This window comes from Lactuca saligna, chromosome 4, assembly GCF_052625555.1.
Source record: "Lactuca saligna cultivar CGN05327 chromosome 4, ASM5262555v1, whole genome shotgun sequence".
NCBI lineage: Eukaryota > Viridiplantae > Streptophyta > Magnoliopsida > Asterales > Asteraceae > Lactuca > Lactuca saligna.
The window spans coordinates 113,265,159-113,290,234 of NC_136420.1; the positions used below are offsets into that span (position 1 = coordinate 113,265,159).

General features: G+C 36.9%; 1 protein-coding gene across 1 annotated transcript; it reads right to left on the minus strand.

The window, feature by feature from the left end:
• Window positions 1–11,465: 11,465 nt before the first annotated feature.
• Window positions 11,466–14,873, minus strand: LOC145040045 (uncharacterized). Its single transcript, XM_078988040.1, has 4 exons — window positions 14,028–14,873; window positions 13,454–13,717; window positions 12,776–13,138; window positions 11,466–11,726 (listed from the first exon to the last, which is right to left on the minus strand). The coding sequence occupies exons 1-4, from the start codon at window positions 14,871–14,873 to the stop codon at window positions 11,466–11,468; spliced, it is 1,734 nt and encodes a 577-aa protein (XP_078844166.1).
• Between the last annotated feature and the right edge of the window lie 10,203 nt (window positions 14,874–25,076).

The window sequence follows — 25,076 nt, forward strand, 5'->3', positions numbered from 1 at the left end:
CAAAAACGCAAGAATCTTTCGAAAATAAGATCAAATAAGCTCCAGAACTGACAAAATTGACAGATACAATCCTTGCTGTGATACCACTTGTAAGTCCCCAATCTGCTTGAGTATCAATCAGATCCGTTTGATGGTACGGAATCCCAATCAAACGGATGATGTCAGATCAAATAGAAGAGAAGGAGAAGAAGAACATGATGAATCTTGTATGTATCTATATGAATGAAGATCCGGATACAAGATTCACACACACTTACACACACTTAAGCTCCCTATTCTCTTCTGTTCATCACTAAAAAAAACGTTACCCTTACACTCCTCACCCTATATATATATATATATATATATATATATATATATATATATATATATATATATATATATATATATATATATATATATACATGAGAAACATGGGCCGAAAATGGGTTTACGGTCGTAAATGGGTTTACAGCCGTAAACACCTCCTGGCCGTAAACCTGACTGTAAACTCATAAAACATTACATAAAAATACATTTGCCTAGAAAAACAAAGTATAAACCATATTTTTGACCCAACACTAGCTTATTTCAACAAAATCAACACCTAATTCCACACTGAAAAATAAGCACTACGTTCCATTACTTCTTATTTTTACAGTTAATTGAAGGAACCGATGGAGGGAATGGGTATAGATTGAGAATATTACCTGCACAAGGAATTAGACTAGATCAAGATTTTATCTTGAATCGTCGATCATCTTCTCCAGAACCAGACTATATCAAAATTAAGTCATTCGATCAAAAATCAAATTTTATAATGAATGAAAAATGTTACAAAATATAATTTATATAATTTGATTGGAGGACTGACAAGGATAATAAAAGGATTAAAAATAACATACATTGTTGTATGTATCTATGCCCTTTTGATGCTTGGAATGGTCTCATACAACCCATGTTTTACATTCCAGTGAGGTGTGAAGCCAATCGTACTCCAACCACCATATCACCAAAGAGTCGGTCCCTGTCCATTAACACAAATACAACAATCAAAGATCATTAAAATAAAAGTTTGAAATTGGGAAATATGGGGTTCATTGTTCTGATTAGGAAGAAGATACAAACCTAATTTTCGTTTGTATGTACTGATGCTTTTCGGATGTGCATAAGCTTATATTTGGTTATTTTAAGATTAATTGGTTGTGCAATCAGACATACACAGGGTTATGGGGTTCATTGGTTTCTCTTCTGTATAGACGCTGACTTCAGTGTCTCTCTTCCCCTCGCGTCCACTTCTAATCCGTTACGATTTTCCCTCCTACTGTATGATTTCTCAAACAAATATTGTGGGCATCTGACAGATAATGGAGAAGGTGTTATGGTATGAGATGGAGATAAGAAGAAGAAGATAAATTAGGGTAACCTGGAGGTTATCTCAAAACTGTGTTTAAATTTTGAGGGTTTAGGAGTAAACTGATTGTATTTGGTTACGAGGGAAACTCAAATTTCTTAAAATTGTCATGGATGAATTTCTCGAATGAGAGAGAGTCTCCGATAGAGTATTCACCATCATACTGGAATGTCGGCCTCAATTTGGGAGGTACACGTATACCAGTTGGGGGTTCTTATTATCAAATAAAAAATTTATTTTTAGGTCAAATAATAAGCGGGGTAATGTAGCCAGGGGATCTGCCCCTTAGACCCACCTCAGGGGCAGCCGCCCCTTGGACCCCGCTCCCAGGGGTGCTGCCCCCGGACCCCCGTTCATTCAGGGGCTTCACCCCTAAATGACAGTGTACTTTGATACTTAATCAAACTTAAACTAGTGTGTAGTCCACAACTTCCTTACTTGTTTAATATTCATCAAAATCCTTTTTGTCAATAAAGTAATCCCATTACACTTAAAAAACATTAATGATAACAAATCACCAACAATACATAAGCCCTAAGCCATAAGACATACACCTAAGCCTTAAAAACTAAATCATAATCATAAGCCATATGTCATACGCCCATTTAACTTAATGCTATAAACCTTAAACCCTAACACATATAACTTAATAACATAACCCTTAAACCCTAACCCATATGACTTAGTGTTATAAACCTTAAACCCTAACCCATACGACATGATTGCATAACACTTAAACCATAATCCATATTACTTAATGTCATAACCATTAAACCCTAATGCATATGATTTAATGACATAACCCTTAAACCCTAACCCATATGACTTAGTGTTATAAACCTTAAACCCTAACACATAGGACTTGCTTACATAACACTTAAACCCTAACCCATATGACTTAATGTCATCCACCTTAAACCCTAACCCATTTGACTCAATTACATAACCCTTAAACCCAAACCTATATGACTTAGTGTTATAAACCTTAAACCCTAACCCACAGAACTTGATGTCATAACACTTAAACCCTAACCCATAGGACTTAATGGCATCAACCTTAAACCCTAATCCATATGACTTAATGCCATAACCCTAATATGCGAACCCATATGACTTAATGCAATAACCCTTCAACCTTAACCCATATGAATTAATGTCATAATCATTAAACCCTAACTCATATGATTTAATTCCATAACCCCTAAACCCTAACTCATATGAATTAATGACATAACACTTAAACCCTAACATATGTGACTTAATGCGATAACACTCAAAACCCTAACCCTTATGACTTAATGACATAACCCTTAAATCCTAACCCATATGAATTAATGTCATTACCCTTAAACCCTAACCCATATGACTTAATGCCATTACCCTTAAACACTAATCCATATGACTTAATGTCATTATCATTAAACCCTAACCCCAAATTGCCATGTGGCATTACTATAACCCTTGCAATAATGTTCGGACTTCTCATAGTCATCTCAACTGCTACCCAATACATGAGATGAAAACATATACATTGACTTTAATTATTTTGATTATTAAACAAGTTTATATATATATATATATATATATATATATATATATATATATATATATATATATATATATATATATATATATATATATATATAGTATTCATAAGTAATAATAATAATAATAATAATAATAATAATAATAATAATAAAAATAATAATAATAATAATATCCGTATTTATAAGTATTTAAAAATATACGTATTTTATATATTGAAAAACATATTTATGAGTAATAATAATAATAATAATAATAATAATATACGTATTTATAAGTATTTAAAAATATATGTATTTTATATATTGAAAGCCGTATTTATGAATAATAATAATAATAATAATTATTATTATTATTATAATAATAATAATAATATTCTTTCAGTTTCATACAATATATATTAGTTATCCGGGTTTAAAGCATAGGAGTTGTTCAAGCTTAATGGTAAATCGTTGGGTTTGTGTGTGAAAGGTCTCGTGTTGGAAACCCAGTAGTTGCGTCTGTTTTACCATTTAATTTAGTGAGGGTATAACATGTTCCACGTCAGACCCAATATGCCCAGTCAGTGCCTTCTTGTGCCCCCAACAGATAAATACCATTTAATTTAGTGAGGGTATAACATGTTCCACGTCAGACCCAATATGCCCAGTCAGTGCCTTCTTGTGCCCCCAACAGATAAATGACCGTCAAAACCAGGTATAATGCAAAAATGAAATTTGAGGCATTATTGAACCTAAAACTTTTAAAAGGGTAAATCCAAATATTTTCTAAAAACTTAAGGGTTTTTATATCATTTACCCCAAGTGTTGTAGGGACATAGTAGAAAAGTACCACTAAAGCACAAAAGAACTATAGTGTCACTAAAGCCCAATAACAATGGACATTTAGATATTGGCTTCGTAGTCAAGCTTCCAAAAGTTTTATTGTCGTTGCAATTTTCCATAACTAAATAGTTGTGAATTTGAACTCCGTAGCAAAATTGCTTTGGAATTTAATTTGTCTAACAAAATTCGTAACAACTTAGTTAGGCTTTTTTTCATGGCAAAACAAACAACGGAAATAAAATTCCGTAGCATAATTTCATAGGTAAATAGCTATGGATGTTACTTTCATAGCAAAGCAACTACGGAATTTTATTCCGTTGAAAAATTTTGTTGCTGATTAACCACGATATTTAATATTGTAGAAAAATTACAATGGAGAGTATTTACGTAAAAAGTTTTGTTGCAAAATTGATACGAATGGCTTTTCCATAGAGATGTCGGTAGCAATATACCAACAGTTTTAAGTCGGTAACAATTCCCGTAGCAATTCCCATATTTGCTACGGAAAATTAATTTCGTAGAAAATGTGGTAGCAAATTAGCTATGTAACGACATTCCATAGCATGATATGTTGTCGAATAACAATGAAAATACGTTCCATAGCAACCTTCTATTACTATTTCGGCCTTTTCTTGTAATGGACCCATCACTTTGACCTTCTCCTATTTCACAGCGAGAGCATCCATGACCTTACTCTCCATCGCCAAATCATCTTGAAGTTTTGTGATCTGCGAAGTGATGGAGGTTTGAAATGTTTCATGAACCTTTTGTAAGCTTTTGTGAAGATCTTGAAAATTATCCTTCTCCGCTTTGAACATGGAGCCCAAATTCTGTAAAAGTTGCATTCGCAGAGGCTGTATTGTTATTGTAGGTGGATTGGTACTCTTCCATAAATGCGATTGTGTCAGAAATTAGTTTATCGACTTTTTCGATCGTGTCTTGTAGACTTCGGAAAAATCAGCCACTGACTTGCTCATCTTTGCAACAGTACTTGCATGTTCATTCGTTATGTGTTCGAATAGAGATTCAACCGTTGCTTTGGAATAAGCTTTAGAAGATGAAGCCTTCGAAGCGAGAAGCAGCTGGTCAATCTTCTCATGAAGGGACTGAAGCTGCCCTTTCGTGATAATGGCTTCATCTTCACTTTCAATCCTTATATGAAATGGACATTAGATGAATCCACCAAGATCGTTATTATCATCATCGCCCCAAATATCTTGTCTGGATCATCAGTGTGGATAGGGGAGATGGGAGGTGAAACATGGGTTGAAAAGCTTGTATTTTTAGCCCCCGTATCAGATACGTTGACTAAGACTGCGGGTGTGGCTGAAGTAGTGGGTGGGATTGTTGAATCAGTGATGATTGGAGTAGAAAGAGGAATACTTGTTTGTTGTGATGAAGAAACAGGTTGAGAACAGGGTGCAATAATAATAGGTGTAATAGTAGTTTTAGAAGAAGGTGGAGGAGAATGAACAAATTCATTGAAGTTTCGGGTTACCTGAGGGTTCATAGTCTCTCCTTTGTTGCGAATAGGAGGCTCTTCATTGCGAAATTGATCTTCTTCATTATGAACATGCTCTTCCTCCTCATTGCGAACAAGTTGGTCTTCCTCAATCTGAATATCTGATTCAGTCTCAGACTCTGAACCTTCACTTTCACTTGGAGTGGGAGACTTTCGCTTACGAGCGGGCTATTTTCATCTTTTAGGAGCAACAGTAGAAGACGTTGTTGGTGCCTTTTTCTTTTTAGGTGAAGGTTTTTCAGATACTGATGGACCTTCCTTGGCAGCAATTTTCTTTTCTCCTTTCTTAACACCCTTTCCTCCTTTCGTGGGTTTGTCAGCTGCATCAATTGTCGCTTGAATTTCTAGAGTAAGAGGACGAAATACCGAAGGAGTAAGCTTGCAAAAACCTTACAAAAATTTGCTTTAGGTAGGCATGTCACAAAACATATCTTCCTAAATAGATCCAATGAAAGAATACTTTAAGGAATCGGAGACAATGATTCCAGTAGTATGAAAAGTGGAAACAATTGCCATCAGTGCATCAGCCATTAAAGGAATATTGAGCTTGTCGATGAACCTGCGAACAATAATGGTCCAAAAATGTGCACATGAAATCTCACTCTGACGTGTGGTAGAGTGGGTGCTTTGAATGACTTGAGCCTAAAGAACATAACCATAGTCGACGTTCTGACCTGTGTAGAGACTATACATGAGTTCCATGAACATATTACTAGCACAGTCGGAACCAGTGACCCTTTTAGAGAAACCTTTGAACGGTAGAATAAAACGGCCATTCCATTGACGAGGCAGATTTCGTTTTCTGAACTTCGACACAGCAGTTAGGGTTTCTTTGTACCCCATCTGTTAGAACATCTCCAAGAGAGCAGTGCTAGAGATGGTTTCTAGGTTTATCATATCATCAGATTTAGGAAGCCCGAGAAGATTGCAGAAACAGGCTTTAGAGATAGAGGTAGTACGGTTATGGATCTCAAAGGAGATCTTTTGCTCCTCCTTGATGTAGTTGGTAGAGGTATAGGCCTTGGAGAGCATAGAAAGTGGGACATTCTCCATCTAGGTAAGAGCAATCGTCAATGGGGAATACTTGAGACACTCGATGATCGGAAGCATGAATGGTTCATACTTTCACAGTTCTGAATCAATCAACAGGTTCTGGTGTTGTTTGACAGTTAGGAGAGAGGAATGAACGGTCTGATCTTAAACATAGAGGTTTTCAGATGAACCTGTCATTGTTGAGAGCTTGAAGGAGATGAAGATGAACAATAGATAGCTTTTGTTTTCCGGAAATCTTTTGAGAGGATTTTGAAAGTGATAATGAGAGAGGAACCATCAAAACCTTTATACACCATTCAATTTGTGAGGAAAATCCATAGAGAGAATGCATTGGGTACTGAATCATCGCCTGAAAAAGCGCGACTTGACAACTATAGATGTCAGACGCGTGTGTTATACGGCGGAAAAATAGTTGTTCATTCAAAATTTTCATGCGCCTTTTTGAACTCTTATCATCAGGAATGGTCGCGTCAGTATACACCTTTTGAAGTTGAACGCTCTTTGACCAATCCATCACGAACATTCATTTTTAGAAAACTCGGGTTACACTACGAACCTAAAAGTAACATTAAGAACCATGAACAAAACTTTTGGAAGATCTCAAGGACCTTCGTGCAAGAGTGTCAAAGATAAATAAATAAATCAAAGTATTTCGGAGGAATTTCGTGATGTCTATATAAAGACACAAAACTGTTGATCCCGTGCATAGATCTTTTCCTTCGAAGTCAAGAGAGACTAAGAAGTGTCTGTGTGGTTTCTCGTTGAAATACGATCAAATGTTTGATAAGAAACATTGAAAGGCCTCTATTAATTTGGCTAAATAGGCAGCTAAATCTCAAACCAAACAACGAACTTTATATAAGTACGAATATTGGATGAAGTACTCGTGTGACCAGAGTAGTCAGTTGAACGAGTAGTCTTGGAATTATTTTAGTGACTAGACGAAACTTTGAAATTTCAAAAAAAATAAATAATAAATAAATAAAATAAATAAATAAATGGATCTCATGGGAAGAAGCAACTTGGTACAAGAACACTTCATAATGATCTCGTAACAGAAAAAGAGATTTCTTTGTACAAACTATGAATGTTGATTTCGTTAATTCCATGGTGAAAATCTAGAACATTTAATTGTTCATCGTCAATTCATGTAAGTGTGTTGGATTTTGGGTTTCACTCAGTTCGTGGTGAATGAAGCTAAGATCATGATTTCAGAAGTTGTGTAACCATAAACCTCAGTGGTATTGCTGAGAGTCTTAAGGGTTACATTTATGAGTGCAAAGGTAAATGGAGAATAGTGAAGGTGGTTCCAGAGAAGTGAATGTACCTCTGCTATGCGATTTTGACCAAGCAGATAACTCTTTAATCAAGATGAGAGAGTAAGGTAGCTCATGACTAATGTGAATTTAACAGCCTCGTTTGGAAGAAACGAATGGTAGATTTGATTCATGAAGGCTTTACAAAGAGGATAGTGAGGCTTCGGACAACATGCAGCAGCATGCTTCTAGGGACACTTAGCTAATACATAAATAAAGAGAGTTATACCTGCCCCTGCACATGAATTGAGATTTGATACGAATTTGTGCCTCCATGATCTTCTTAAGATAATTTTGATGGTTTTGAAATTTGTGAAAAAACACACACACACACACACAAATAAAATATTTTTGTCTTTTGTGATTTTCCAAAATAGAATTAAAAATATAAAATATTGAAAAACGGAATAAAGATAAGCCATAATATACATAAACTACAAAAGGATAATTGAAAAATCTGAACCACGAATGAATAGTAGACTGCGAACTACTACGAACGCTCGCACCGATTCGCGGTGTTAAAGAAGACTGTGAATGAACAGTGGACTACGAACTACTGCAAACATTCACACCAATTCGTAGTGATAGCTTTATGTGTGTGAGAGTGGTTTTGGAACAGATTCAGCTTCCATCATTCCTAGGCCTTGTAGGATTCTATTGAAAGTTGTTTTAGGTAAGGCCTTTGTGAATGTTATCCAACTGATTGGAGGATCTAACGAAATGAATTTCAACGTTGTCGTCTTCTATGTGATCCTCGATGAAATGATACCTCAATGCTATGTGTTTTTTCTTTGAGTGTTGCACTGGTTGTGACAAATGTGAATGGAAATTTCAGAGTCACAATATAGTAGGATTCGTTTCATGCTTAAGCTATAGTCAAGAAGATGACTTTGAATCCAAATAACTTAAGACGTACATGAGGCAGCAACAATATCTTCAGCTTCAGCTGTTGACAAGGACACACACGTTTACTTCTTGGATTTCCAACTAACAAGTTTGCCATTGAGAAATTAGCATCCTCCAGTGGTGCTTTTTCTATCTAGTCCACATCCCCCAAGGTCAGCATCTGAAAACTCTTGAACGAAGAAGCCTGATTCGTGTATCTAAAGATATTCTTGACGACCACCATGACATGTTTGAGAGGGTTTGCTTGGAACCTTATACAATAACAAATATAAAAAATAATATTTGGTCTACTAGTTGTAAGATACATCAAGGAACCAATCATCTAACGATAAAGTGCCATATCAGTAGCTGTTTTTTCCAGAGATGGTGTGAGTTCGTTCCGAATGCCATTGGAACCTTCAACTTAGAGTCTCCCAACATGCCAAGCTTACAGAGAAAAGTCTTCGTATATGCTTCCTGATTTATGAAAATACCTTGCAGTCCCTGTCTTATATTCAATTCAAGGAAAAAGTTAATAGGAACCATGGAGCTCATCTCATATTTAGTTTCCATCAACTTTCGAAATTCAGCTGTTAAGCTGGGATTAGTATAACCGAAGATGATGTCATCAACGTAAATTTGGACGATCATCAAGTGTCCACCCTCTTTCTTGCGAAAGAAGGTTGGGTCAACCGAACCTTGTTTAAATTTAGACATTTTAAGGAAACGAGTGAGAGTTTCATACCAGGCTCTCAGAGCTTGCTTCAGTCCATAGATTGCATTATCATAAATGTAACAGTGATTAGGATACTTCTCATTAACGAACCCAGGTGGTTGCTCTACATATACGGTTTCTTCTAATTCTCCATTCAAGAATGCGCATTTAACATCCATCTAAAACACCTTGAAGTTCTTATGTGTTGCATATGCCAGGGGTATGCGAATTGATTCCAACCTTGCAACAGGTGCGAATTTTTCTTCGTATTCGATACCCTCTTCCTGGAAGTAACCCATAACCACAAGTCTCACCTTGGTCCTGATAATGTTTCCTTTTTTATCCATCTTGTTGTGAAATACCAATTTCAAACCAACAACTGATGTATCTGGTGGAATGGGAATCAGCCTCCAAACCTTGTTACATTCAAGCTCATTGAGTTCAACTTGCATTGCATGCACCCAATCAGAATGACCAAGAGTGGTGTTGGTGGTTTTGGATACGAATGAATTAAACTTACAAAATTATACTTTACAAAATAATGCAGTTTACTTCGCTTTGAGTTGAGACCGTGTAAGGACACCTACAAACGATTCAGTAATAACTTGGATTTCCGGGTGATCTCTAGTCCATTTGGTTACAGGAGGATAATTTGGATCATAACATGGATCCAGTTTAGCATTCACCTCTTCGAATTCTGATTGAACATCTGAATCATCATTTACTTCTTTATTCTCCCCCTCGAATGATGAGAACTCCCCAACTTCCAGAATTGAGTCATCTCCTACCAATAGAGGTTCGTGAGTCATTGTAGGAGGCGGACATTCCCCATCATAATGAGGATCAGAAGAAAAGGTTAAAGTAAAGCCCTCCCCCTATAGTGGAGTATTCAAACTTTGAGGTGTATAACTCTCCCTTTGGAAATTAGTGTTCATAACTTGAGGGATGTTCGCAGTTGATGACAGATGGTGCATGTCTTTCGCAACGTCGTCAATGATCTTCTTTAATTTCTCTACTTTGTTGTCATCTGCTTTTGCTTCGGATGATATAGCTTTATATGGCTCATCAAAGAGTAGCATGAACTCCTCATACACATGGGAGATGGGAACCATGACTGGACTAGGCTTAGGAAAGATTTCCTTCGTGTGACTTTCGCTTGACTGAATTTCGCTTGAATGAATCCTCATCAAGTAGTTGTCATCAAACATGACATAATAAGTTTCTTCTATTTTCTTGGAACGTTTGTTGAGAACCCTATATTCCTTAGAGGTCAGCAAGTATCCCAAAAATATACCCTCGTCAGCCTTCGCATCGAACTTGTTTCGTTGTTCCTTTGAGTTGAAGATAAAACACCTGGAACCAAATACATGGAAGAACTTAACATTAGGTTTGCAATTACTTAAGCTTTCATAACATGTAATGGAGAATCGCTTATTCAATATGGATCTATTTTGGGTATAGCAAGCAGTCGCAATTACATCTGCCCAGAAATAGAGAGGCAGGCATGTGAACATCAGCATGGTTCGGGCAGCTTCACACAAAGAATGATTTTGTCTTTCAACTACACCATTTTGTTGTGGAGTGTAAGGAGCAGAAAAGTTATGTGTTACTCCCTTCTCATCAAGAAATTCTTCAAACACCTGGTTTTTGAATTCAAGCCCATTGTCACTACGAACATTGTGAACCATCTTTCACAGTTGAAGCTCGATTTGCTTTATGAAATCTCTGAGTTTTGGTGTCGCCTCAAACTTATCTTTATGAAAATACACCCAAGTGAAATGTGAAAAATCATCAACTATCACAAGAATGTACTTACTACCACTAACACTTTCAATTGCAGAAGGTCCATAAAGGTCGATATGTAGTAGCTCCAGTGGTTCAATGAATTTCGTGTTTACAATGGTTGGATTTGCTTCCCCATCTCACATGATGCACACAAATGATCCTTATCATATTTTAAGAGAGGAAGCCCTCGCACATGATCACTAAAAACAAGTTTGTTGATGTCTTTGAAGTTGAGGTGCGGAAGTCTTCTATGCCACAGCCAGCTCTAATCAGAGTGAGCTTCTGTAAGCAAGCATATGGTAGGCTTCCCTCGTATTGGGTTTAGATTCAAAGGATACATTTCCCCTTTTTGTTGTGACTTTAAGAGAAATGCCTTCATTTTCTTTTCTATTATCTCAGATCCTTCATCATCAAAGGATATTTTCAATCATGTCCTTATAACCAATTGTGAAACACTAATTAGGTTGTGTTGTAATCCTTCCACATATGCCACCTTGCGAATCGAAAAATCTTTGTTAGTTATCATCCCATAGCCTTTGATCTTTCCAAACGATTTGTTTCCAAAATTTACATTTCCACCATCTTTGAGAGCTCGAAGCTTTTGTAGTTCCTCCTTCCTCCCTTTCATGTGATGTGAGCAGTTACTGTGGATATACCATTCAGAGTCGAACTGCTCATCACAAATTACCTGCAAAAATCAAGCAGATTTCGGAACCCAAAGTTTATTGGGTCCTTGTGAGCCTTTTATAGAAAAAGGAAAAGTGATTGCAAGATCAACCATATAAGTTCGTTTAACTAATGTGGTTTCATCTTTCTTAGTTATGGTGAAATGTTTTATTTTAAATTTTTCATTTTCGTTTATTTAGAATCAGATTGGTTTTTTTTTATTTTTGACTTGATTCTTGACGAATTCACTCTTAACTTTCTTAAGGGTAGTAGTCGATTTCTTGGTTTGAGCTTTAGAATCCGAGACTAACTTTCCCTTTCCCTTGATATCTTTGGGTGATGATTTCGTGGGATGAAATTTTGGTTTCTCAATAGGATTTTTTGAAAGAGAAGGTTTTTAAACAAAGTTCCTATTTGATTTGCAAGAATGACAGTGTGAACATTTACTAGGATTCGCATGCGAACGAGCTTTCGTACTCTGATTGGAGGTTCTTCTCTGCGAAAATAGTTGGAATTTTGGGATTGCAAAAATTGCTTCCTTTCATTGAGATTACTCTGATATCTCCAATTTCTCAGATGTTTTTGCTCAGCAACTTGCTCAGTGGACTTGTGAATATTCACTTTAGGTTTTGTTTTTCTTGCATGAGTTTCATCCTTTTCTGACTGAGGTTCGCTTGGACATTCCTTTGTTCCACTTGGAATTCCTTTCTTATAGCTAGAGTGATTGTTCAGTAGTTCTACCACATATCTACCCTTCACTCTCCATGAGGTTCTTTCAGACAAACCCTTCGTTTTGTCTGCATTATCTATAGGAGCAGACCAAAAGAACTCATATCAACCATCTTTCTTTTCTTCATTAACGATGGATGTTGGTTCGGCAATTTGATCTTTGTCTAGTCCTTCAGTGGCAAACAATTGATTGGGTACAGTTTGGACATTGGGGAAAATATTTGCTTTCGCTTTTGATGTTTTTGGTTTACTTTGAGAAATACGTGTGAATTCAACCGAATTTTCAAAAATCAGATCTTTCGCAGTTTGAGGTTCATTTTTAATGAACTCTTAGCAATCCACCTCGTCCTCTACATAAATTTCACTCATATCATTGTCCTCATCGAATTCAAATGTGCTTTCAACATTTAACTTATTTTCTGAACTCAATTTGGCACTCAATGAGTCGAATTTCAATATAGTATCATATTTGATTTTCTTCTTATCATTTTCATTTAAAAGCTTTTTTAACATATTTTTGTGGTCGTTGGACTTAATGTATGATTCAATTCGTTCTAGTCGAACCTTGTATGCATCAGAAGTTTCGTTTGACGAAACTATGGATTCACATTTGTAACAGTCGGCGTCTATCTCCTCTTCCTTTAATTCAAGAAATGGTAAGATCATCTTATGAATTTTCTCACCAATTCCACAATCAAGGTGCAACTGAGTAATGTTAAAATAAATTCTTTTAGCTATCAAACAGAAAATGTTACGTTATTTTAAAAGGTTTAAATTGTCTCGTTGCAATTAAATTAATTGATCGCTATACTTAGACAACTCCGACTCGATCTTCTCAATCCACATTCGCCTCTCATCGCTTTTTAACGAATCCCTGCTGATTTGATCTGTTAGGTTAGATTTAGACAAACAAGTCCTTTTTAAACTATCTCTTATGTTTGAAAAAGTGAACTTTAGGTCGTTTAACTCAGTTTCGTATCTAGAAGCAGGTATATTGAGAGATTCAAGAATTAGATTTACCTTGTTGATTAGTTGTTCACATTCGTTGATTTGTTCAAGAACTGGTCTTGCAGTGAAACAGCTCTCATCTCTTCTTCCACTCCCAATAGCATTTTCTTGTGTCTGTGACCCATCATTCGTCACCATCAAACACCTTCCTGCAAGTTGCAAACTCTCCTCTTTCACAACGAACACCCTTCCATGTGTGGGCCTGCGAACCTCATCGTCCTCCGAGTCTGTTGACCAGACTTCAACTCCTCCAAACTGATTTTCAGCAACATTTTCCTGCACAATTAAAGCAGGCATAGAGTTATCAGTAGTTTTCTTCTTCTTGATTTCCTTCAACTTTCACTTGTGGTAAGCCTCATCATCTTCTCCTTTCCTCTCATTCAACTTTCTCAGCATGCAATCCTTCGACAAATGGTTTTTGCCATGACAATAGTTGTAGTCATATCCGGAATCACAAAAGATCTTATTCTCCTTTTTCTCTTCCTCCTTTTGAGATGTGCTTTTATTTTCCTCCTTCACCTTCTCTGAGCTATAGTTTCCTTGTCAGTTTTGGTTTGTGTTTAATGGAAATTTCTTCCTTGCGAACCGCTTGGGATTTGAAACCATCAAAAGCATACTCCCCATTTGTAAGATCACATTCAGAGTGATCAGAATCAGACTCGCCCTCTGCAACAGTGTTGCCCTTTGCAACAAGAGCTAGAGACCCCATACCAGAAACAACTTTCGCTTCTTTTGACACCTCACTTTCATGTGCCTTAAGAATCCCGACAAGCATGGCTAAAGTGTAAATTTTGAACTGTTCATGAGCTTTGACAGTAAAGACCACTGCCATCCATTCTAATCTAATCCAATTCATAAGAGTAACCTTTTGCTCAATCACCTCACGTCTAATTCCATGTTTCATCATCTTGCTAAGAAGATGATTATACTGATTGAATGTTTGGCTTAGATTCTCCTCTGGATTTTGTGCGAAGGCACCAAACTCTGAAAGTAGAAGTGTTTGTGTAGAATGTTCAAGATCTACGTTAGTGGAGTAAAGTTCCTTGAGCCGATCCCAGATGGCTTTCGTAGTATTACACGAACTTACTAGACAAAAAGTATCATCCGGCAAAGCGAATCTAATGATCCTCATTGATTTGACATTGTTGATTAGCTTCTCTTTCTTGTCCTGAGGAACATCCTTCACATCAAGGAGCAATTGGTTGAATTCCTTATGAGTTTTGATAGTTCTTTTGGTCTCTGTATAAACGAATGGACCAAGAGTGATGGCCTCCCATATTAAATAGTCATTGTCGTCTGAAACAAGAACATAATCTTCAAAAAGAAGTGCCCACACTTCATATTCATGAGGAAAGAGGATTGGGATCCTGGTTGTTGATCCAATACTACTTGAAATATTCAAGGAGTTGATGTGAGAACCATCATGTTGCATGATGATGGTTTTTGTGATACCTGTAAAGAATCAGACGTGTAAACAAAGATTGTTTGTAGGGTAATATCAAGATCACTTTAAGCTGTCAAGATGACAATGAAGATGACTGAACTAGATCTTGTATTAATGAAAACCCTAAAACTCTATAAACAGAAGAGATGCATATGGATTATACAGTCTCCTACTTTGATACCAATTGTTAGGATAATAATCATTTAAAATCGATTAGATTCAAACAGGCAAAGAAAGAACACAACGATAATCAAAGTGATGTTGAATGATTCAAAGTCATGCCTCAAAAGAACTCTATGAAGAATTACTATTGTAGAGGTGCGATTAGGGTTACTACTAAAATCATCAGAGTTATCAAAAATAAGATGCATGCATGCACCATAAATACTCTAACCCTAGAAATAAAGACGAGTGGATAGACCCAACTCCTTAATACAAAAGACTAAACTAAAAGCCCAATGACACAAAATCTAAATACTTAACACCTCTTTTCCCATAAATAATTTAATTTTAATTTTTTTTAATTCTATCTGATACTGGTAAAAACCCAAGGGTTTTAACTTTAACGACTGTAATTAAAGTGATTTCAATAACTTTTGAAATCTGGAGGTATAAAAACCCCCAATTCTTCCTAAGATAACCTTCACGCTATCTGAACTCTCTCAACGAGTGTCATCTTCTTGCTAAAACCTTTTTGTGCAAGTTATCAAATCGTTTTTGTAAAAATGATGAAGTCTGGTATCTCGAAGAAACAATCAAAAGCATTCGGCTCAGCCCCTCCCACCGGTTCTGAATCCACCATCAAGGATAAAACACCATCAATCGCTTCAATCAATTTCATAGCAATATTCAAAGATCATCCATCTTACAACGATTATGTCAAACTAATGATCAAGTTCCTCCCTTCTCACCCACTATTTGGCGCTTTTGATTTATTTATAGAGGTTGTTCCTTTGTCTGTGCTATTCAAATGTGCGTTTCCGACGTTCCTTCTTAGCCACAATCTGAAAGAAGTTCGTCATAATCTTGCAGATGATTCTCTGGTGGTGTTAACAAAAGAAAAGATTCTCAATGCAATATATCGCAGCGTTCTTCCATCAAAGAAGTTTTACTCCCCAACCACAAATGATGTGTTCTTTACCCTTTAACAAATGGAGTACCAAAATAAGCTCAAAGGTGTTGGTGAATTCAGGAAGAACCGGTTACCAGTTTTCTGGCAATTCATGTGCCATTTCCAGATTAGGAGTCTCTCAGGAAGGACTGCAAGGAATGATAATATGGGAATGAATCTCTTGGAGATCATCTAGAGTATCTACATCGGCAATGCAGCCAATTATGGACAGATATTATGCGATGATTTCCTACAATACATCTCCAAAGAAGCTCCAAAAGAAGGTTTGACAGAGCTCACCTTTGCTCGATTGTGGGCTTTGTGCATTTTCGATCTTCACAAGGAGGCTAACCTTAGCATGGGCAACGACACCAACTGGTTTTTAACTCGCGATCTCAAAAGGTATACTGCTTCCAAGGATAAAACAATTTTTCGTCCCATTCATAGAATTCCTATGTACATTATGGAGTCCATTGGACTCACAAACATTGAGGTAGCTGACCACATCATGGCTACGAGTAATATTGCCTCATATCACTCTTCCCCGCCCAGACCCAGTCAGCCCACCGCAGCCTAGGACTCGCATCCCAAACCCAAACGAGTCAAATCAGTTGTCACCTCTAAGAAAGCACCAGTCAACATTGTAAAAAAGGGAGCTGGTACCCCTAATAAACGAAAAGCCAGGACCGCAGAGTCTTCTGATGTGGTTCATCAATCTACCTCCAAGGCTTTTGACCCTCTGGTGAATGTCATTCATGATAGTCATCCTGTGTCTTCGTGATTAGGAGATGTTTTTATAAGAAATAAACTCAAGTTAACTCCTAGTCATGACCATATGAGAACCATGACACAAACTGCAGTCTCTCAACAGATTCTGGTAGTCATTCAAGTAACAGCAGGCTCACCCTTTAAAACCCCAACTCACCACTCAAGTACAACAAGTGTATTTGTTTCATCACATCATGGATACATGCCCCCAGTTGGAATCCAAAAGGATCTAATTCTTTTGAGTCTCCCTAAGGTCTCTAGGGCATCAAGGTTACACGTATTTGATCCTAAGGAGTTGAACTCCATTTTCCTTCGAGTCACACAAACACTACATACACAAGTTCCACTGTAGGGCACTTCTTTCTCAGCCTTTGTCGATCCTAAGCCGAGGCCATACTTGACTTTAAGTCAAGGAAACCAAGGAAGCTCAGGAAATCCTATACCATTGAAATTATGATCAAGTGGTCTAGGTGTGGGGAGCACAAATGTGCAAGGAACCACAAATCTGAGGGACACCTCGGCGAAACAAGGATTTGACGCCTACGCATCAGATGAATCTTGGACCTATTATCATCTAACTACCGAGTTTGGAATAAGAAAATTTGAAGCATTCAAGAGCGTAGTGCAGGCACGAAAGGTGCAACAAGTGCAACAACAACAACAACAACAGAAGGAGCAAGACATTCAAACTAGGTCAAAACATATTAGGTTGATTCCATCAACAATTCCAAAACGGTCCATGACATCCTTTCCATTCAACAATGGATATCTACCATGGAGGCAACTGTACAAAATGCTCATCAAATGGAGAATATTGTTGATACTTCTAAGGCTCCCCTTAATGTAGAAGATCAAGATTCTAATGAAGACGGTACCACGATTGAAATAAGCTCAACTCCCATGTTTGGGCTTGATGATGACAACTATGATGATATTCAACAACACCTTCCCTCTGATGAATTCATAATGTTAATCGATGATGAAGAATCGAGTAGATCACAACACTCCACCTCCAAGCCAAAACAAAAGAAGAAGTAGAAAATTACAATCTCTAGGAAAGAATTTCTCAGCTTGCAAGATAAGGTTGATCAAATTCATGTTGCGGTATCTACTTAAGCACCGTAGAACACTGAAACTCCTGCACATCTGTCCCTTATTGAACATATTGAAGCTTTAGAAAAAACAGAGATGATGAATGCTCAAAGAATCCTTTTGCAAATTGAAATGGGAAACAAGGATCATGACAACCGAATAACCACATATCACAAGGAGTTCTTGTCTACATCTGAAAACCTCATCAAGGAGGTAACTGAACTGAAAGATGATTTCAAACAAACTCTTGAAAAACAAGCAATTCACTCCAAACAGCATGTCAAAGAGACTCATACCGCATAAGAGTTAGGGCTTGCGGTCCTCCAAAACACCATCAACAGGTTAATGCAAATAATCAACAAGTTTGTGAACAGATGAAGACCCACTTCAATGAAACCTTTCAAAAGATAGAAGGTTTGAAACAATGGTTTGAGGAGCAAATGGAGCCTGCGTCCTTAAAAGGGGGAAGTGGGGGCAATCCAAATCAAGATCAAGATAACAGAGAACCTGAAACCTCCAGGTCTCCATCTACTCATCAAACTCCCCCTAGAGAGGAACCTCCTACCGCAGAGCTCCACCGAGTTCTAACTCCTCGGTCTTCACCACAGAAATCACCACAAAAGTCTCCTTATCCATCTTAACCATCTCCACAACAATCTCCATAAGGGAAATGCAACTCAAGATCAAGATAACATAGAACTTGAAACCTCTAAGTCTCCATCTATTCATCAAACTCCCCCTAGAGATGAACCTCCTACCATAGAGCTCCATTGAGTTCCAACTCCTCGGTCTTCAGCACAAAAATCACCGTAATAGTCTCCTCATCAATCTGAACAATCTCCATCAAAATAAACTTCTCATCACTCCAAACCCAATGAAGAAGAAGAGTTAAAGTCTTCTAATCACTCATACGACTCTTCGGCAATAACTCAGAGAAAAAGATACTAGAGAGAAACTAAGTTTGATGATGAGATATGGAAAGAACAAGGGTTTGAAACCTTCTTCGATGAAACTTTGATAAATTCTTGGGTGAATCTAACCCGTAGACTTCTGGACGCCAACTATATCCCTCATCTTACTTATGCACAACCTCCATCTGATGGCTACTCGAACATTCCCATCTCTCCTAACTCAATATACTTCCCTATTTTTGAACCTCTAGATCTTAATCTCCCTGATGTACGAAGATTGCCAATGGAGTTTGAACGCTTGAACCTCTTCCATGCCAAACATGGATCAAATTTCAAGAACGCTTGGTCAAACGATAGACCAGATGGGGTAAAGAACTACAAATCAAGGAAATTCATGAAAAGTGATTTCTTTCAATATACCCTTACTCGAAGAAACAATGAGTACATCCAAACCCAAGAAGACTTTGTGAATATGAACACTAAAGAAATATTCCTGATAGCTCGGGTATTTCAGCTAAAGGCTGAAAAATACCCTAAAATGAAGATTGCCTTCGAGAGGGCATGTGAATTCCTCAAGGCTATGGTTTGTGACTTTGGAAAAATCAATGCAGAAATTCATCGAGTCCTCTCCAACATATTCAACTTCTTTTTATTCGATCATGTTCCTGATTATACTGAAGGTTTTCATGACATGTCACTCGGTGTAACTAGATATCCCGAGCTAGTGGTTATTTACAAGAAAGCAATTGATGGACCCAAGTTCTTCATCCCCGTATCCGTAATTCACCGCTTAACAAAGAAACAACTAGACATCACATTGGCTTTGGTACAAATATTGAAGCATACTACGGATGAAGTCAAATTAGAAATATCAAGGAGAATCTGGTGGTTGTTCGAAGTTAGAAAGTTCCAGTGAATTCTCATCTGGTTCCTCATGTTGAAAAAATGATGAAATATAGCTAAGAGGTCACTTTGGGGGAAATTGTTGATAAAAAAGTGACCCTGTTTAACTAAGGAACTACAGTTTGGATTATTGGTACTAATGTAGAACAAGTTGACTACCAAGGTTGGAGAAGATCTTTTGTGAACCACAACCGCAACCAGAAGAACTACCACAGAGATGAATGATGAATGAATACTTTCATGTTACTTTATTGACTTAGATTGTTTTCTTTGATTTGTCCAATGAACCTTGCATGGTCATTGAAGTTAATAGAATAGTATTTGTTTATTTCTAATGTAACTTTTCGGGACTCTATAAATAGAGACTCCCTCTTCGTGTATCAAACACACCTTAACGATCTTTCTGAATTATTATTTCAATACAAAGATCATTCATCTCTATCTATTATCTTTTGATAACCCGAGTTCCTCTTCACCTTAAGTTGCTCGCATTTACTAACTTGTGTTTGAATGCAAACCTCGTTATGAATCAACTTGGTGTCTACTTGATATAACATGTTGTCATTTATATTTCCTTTACATTTCTGCATCTAACAATATAACATTTCTAACTTATTATTTTTGAGCTAACAAGATCCTTGAGATTAAATTATTCCATAACTTATTATCTTGTACTAACGTTTGTTCAAGTGTTCTTTAAAGTTTTTCTCTCAACACTTGTAAATCTCTCCGGAATCTCTTTCAGTAACCAACTCAAAAAATGATTCCACTATCCTAAATCACTCCTCACCACACTTAGAACATCTTCCTTAAAACCCCATATCATCCCAACCCTTTATTTGGTTGAAAACCACTCAAAAATGGAGAAAAAAAACTGAAAACAGCAAGCCAATTTCGGAGTTTCTGCCATTTCGGACCTGCTGGCCTCGGACCTGTCCATCTCGGACTCAACAGTCTTGGAGATCCTTTATGTCTTGGTCCCCTCTAAGTCTTGGACTCAACAGCTTTGGAGTTCTCTTCTGTCTCAGAACCAACTGAGTCTCGGACCTTACCCGGCTTAGAAGACTACAACCTTCGGAATCCACCCGGCTTCAAACACTTTCTGACTTCAGCCTCTTCTGAGCCTCGGATCTTCTACCACTTCGGAGCTTCAATTTGGATTTTGGTAGTTTCAGACTTTTTCTCATTTTCGAAGCTTTTTACTTCGGAATTTCCATCAGGTTCAAATTTTTCACACCTCGGACCTCCTACCTACAGATTTTATGCCCATCACAGAATTTTTACTGCTTCAGATTTTTCTAGTCTTGGAGTTTCAACAAGCCTCAGAACTTCTGCACCTCATAATTTTTACCACTTTGGGTGGTTTCCATCATCATCAAAGGCTTCTACAGACTCTTCAATTGTAACGCCCGTAGATTCAGGCTAGTCAATTTAGAGGTAATAGGGGTCGAAAATTACTTTTCAACAAAATATTATTTATAATAAATAATCTTAACCAAGTTTTAGAATATGTCACAAGGTTTCCGTACATATAAAGAGCGTCGAAATCGGAGTTATAACGAAGAAGTTATGACCCATCGAAGTTCCGCGACAGAACCGGCACGACACCGGGAAGCGTAAATAGTGATTTTACGATGGAGGATTTTTTAGCTTTAGTGATCTAAACGAAAGTCGTATAATATGTTAAACCGAGAAAATCCATAAAAAGAACGCCCAAATCTGACTTCGTATGAAGAAGTTATGATTTTTTTAAGATTCGGCTTAGCAGTGCACGGCCCGAAACTCAAATTTTAGTTCGAGCGGTTTTTGGTTTACGTGACTTAAATGAGAGTTGAAGATATCATTAATAGTAACTTAACAGTAAAAAGACAGACGAAACAGAGTCCGTATGAAGGAGTTACGAATTCGTTGCGGTCATTTAACAGTCTAAACGCCTCGTACTATTAAATTTAAGATCGGTCGAGAATTAGCCGACAGAGTCAAAATGAAAGTTGTATATATTATTTTTACCTACGCGTGGATATAAAGAACGTCAAAAACGGAGGTCGTATATGAAAGTTACGGATTTTAGAAGTCGAAAGTGTGTTGTGCGAAAATGGGTGATGTGGCACAATCTTGGCCATTGCTTTCTCCCCAAGTCTTGCCACTAGATGGTGACATGTGGCACCAAGTTCAGCCATTTTCACCCTATAAATAGAACCTCTCCCACCCTCATTTTCTTCACACATTTCTCATTCTTTCTTCTCTTTATTCTCTCTCTAGAACCTCTCTCTAGCCCCGATACCCCCCGAAAAGCCTAGGGAACCTCCCTAGCACAAGGCGGAAGCCCCTGAGTGCTCGACGGCTCCGAGAAGAAGAGCTTTTCCGCATGGGAATGCTGCTCCAAGCAAAGCCTGGTTTTCTATAAAACCCGCTGTAAGTGAGCTACGCCTACGCTATTTTTAATATAGTTTTTATTTAATTATATTAACGTTATTAAGAACATATAATAAGTAATTGGGCTATTATTATGGGTTATATAAGTATTATTTTACGGTTATATAATAGTAATAATAGCTAGACTATTAATTAGTCTCGGTGAATAATAGACTAAACTCTAGTGGTAATAATACTAGGTTTCGTCGAAGGAAATTATTTTTTTTCAAGAAGTGAAGCGTTGTCTGAGTGCGGAATCACCACCTTTTCAAGTGAGTGCATAGTTACTTTCATCTTACACATAGATATGAAGTATTTTATACAAACTACATGCTATGTGTGCATATTATCTATATACTTGTTGTCTATGTTGGATGAACGTTTTTATACATGTTTTAGATTATTTAAACTGTATACGTATTTATATACACGGATATGTTGGGTATGATACAGGTAGATGAATGATGAGAGATAAAAGATGATGTGAGTAAACATTGGCAGCTATAGACTTAGTGCCTAACTAATAAACATCGGCAGCTATGGACTTAGTGCCTATTGGACAAACACCAGTAGCTATGGATTTAGTACCTGTTAAGGAATTGGTAGCTATGGACTTAGTACCTATTAGATAAACACTGGTAGCTATGGAATTAGTACCCGATGAATAGACTATAGCAGCTATGGAATTAGTGCTTTATGAACGAACATTGGCAGCTATGGATTTAGCGCTAGTCCTATAACCCTGGAAGTAAGGGACTTCGGAATAAACGAATGCAGAATATATGACTCTTAGGATAAATCCTTAAGAGTAAAGAAGATAATGGGGATGGGTAATTGGGTTGATTGTTTGATTGTTTAAACATAATAATTATATTATTGTGGGTTGAAAACCCTATGTACTCACCAGGTTTCCCAACCTGACCCACTCAATTTATTTATATCACTGGTGTTGATATGAAGTCACATTACACTGAGAGATTAAAGAGATGTAGATCACTAGTGTAAATAAATGTAAGTTCTGTTTATGCTTATGTTCCTGTATTGACGATGACATCCCAAACGTTTTAAAATGAATAAAATACGTTTCTTCGAAAATGTTTTAATAACGTATTTATCGTGTTTTTCTGGGAACGAATTCCGCAACATTTTTATTAAAAGAAGAACTCTGATTTTTATAAAGCATAAACAAAATCGGTCTTTTCTGGCCGTGAAAATGGGGATGTCACATCAATCATCAAGACCTAGCTGATCTCGGAAGTTCAAATTCACAACAACACACCTCAGATTTTGATCCTCAAAAACAACCGCTAACTACATATCGAGGTGAGAGTTACGACTCCACTTTTATATTTATTCATTTTGGGGGAGAATACATGTGCTACATACTATTTATGCTACAAATATATAAGTTTTACTTGATATTCATGCTACAAGTTTAAAAGTATTTCAAAGTTTCAAACACTACTACCCTTGAATACTTATATGCATAAGGCTTTACACACTTATAAAAGATCATTATGATGAAATACATTCCTTTATAGAAGCGAGTAACTTGTAATTTTATAAATACGTCACCCATACTCGGCTTTCATGAACATTACATTACGAAATTCATTATGTGCGGTACCGAACTATAATTAAGTTAGGGTTGAGAGATTTTTCACAAAATTTTAGTTAATGGCTTTTAGTTAGACGATACTTATTCATTAGCTGAGTCTAACCACTTAGCCTTCCCTACACTACTATAATCGTTAATCTTTGGAGCAAGGTACATATGTATAGATCTATATGGGGTCGACAAACCCACCTGCGGTTGCTATCAACAACCTACGATCAATCAATCGTAGCAAGTGATATGTGTCTACGATCATTACTACAACGTCCAAAGAAGCATTGTGGGGAGGGGTGCTTTTCGTCAATAACTTGATTATAGAACTCACTATAAGCATTAATACCAATAATCTCTCTCTCTTCTCACTACAACCATAGGTTTGGTTGCTTTCAAAACTAATGTTAAGTATAGAGGTTACTTATACAATGGGTACGTTATGACTTTGGAACACACTTTTAAAAGCATGGATTTACTTATACAAAGACTCATTTTAGCTTTTAAAGACTCGTGGAAAACATTGTTTCAACTATTGTTATTCATACATATAAAATACTTTTAGACTTTTAAAAAGTATTATTACGGTGGATAGCAGAAAACCTGTGACTCTCACCAACCTCGTGTTGATTTTCAAAATACATGTATTCTCATGAAATCAATGAGATTTTGGGCACACGCAAACATTGACGTATGTGGATTGAAAGTACTTTAATTTTCTACTTTTTCATTGTTAAGGCAAACTCATGCTCATAGTAGTATATTATTATCTATAAGAACCGTGTGTGGAAACATAAATATGTAATACAAATGCTATTTTGATTATTGTTGTACTTGTGTTGTATATTCAGTTTATCTGTGATCATGAAATTCGTCACACAACCGGGCATGTTTCACTGCCTCAGTCGGTGGTGTGACAACCTGTCCTAGTACGCCTAGCATACACAACATATACTCAGCGTATTAATCCTGGCCAAAACTACTGCCACTATGGGCCATTATTGCATTCTTTTCAAACCCAACGGTCAAAATGTAGTGTTCATTCATACCCAAGGTTAAAATTAAAAATACATCATCATAGGGATGTTACAATTCTCACCCCACTTGAATTAGACTTTGTCCTCGAAGTCAGCTGTCGCGAATAACTCAGGATAATGCTCTCGCATCTGTGCCTCCAGCTCCCAGGTTCACTCGGAGCCTTTTCGATGTTGCCAGCGAACCTTTACCAAAGGTATCTCCTTGTTGTGAAGAACCTTCATCTTTCTCTCCATTATTTCTACCAGCCTTTCAATATAATTCAGGCATTCATCAACCTGAATATCATCCAAAGGGACCATTATCTCATCGTCTAACACACACTTCTACAACTGTGAAACATGGAAAGT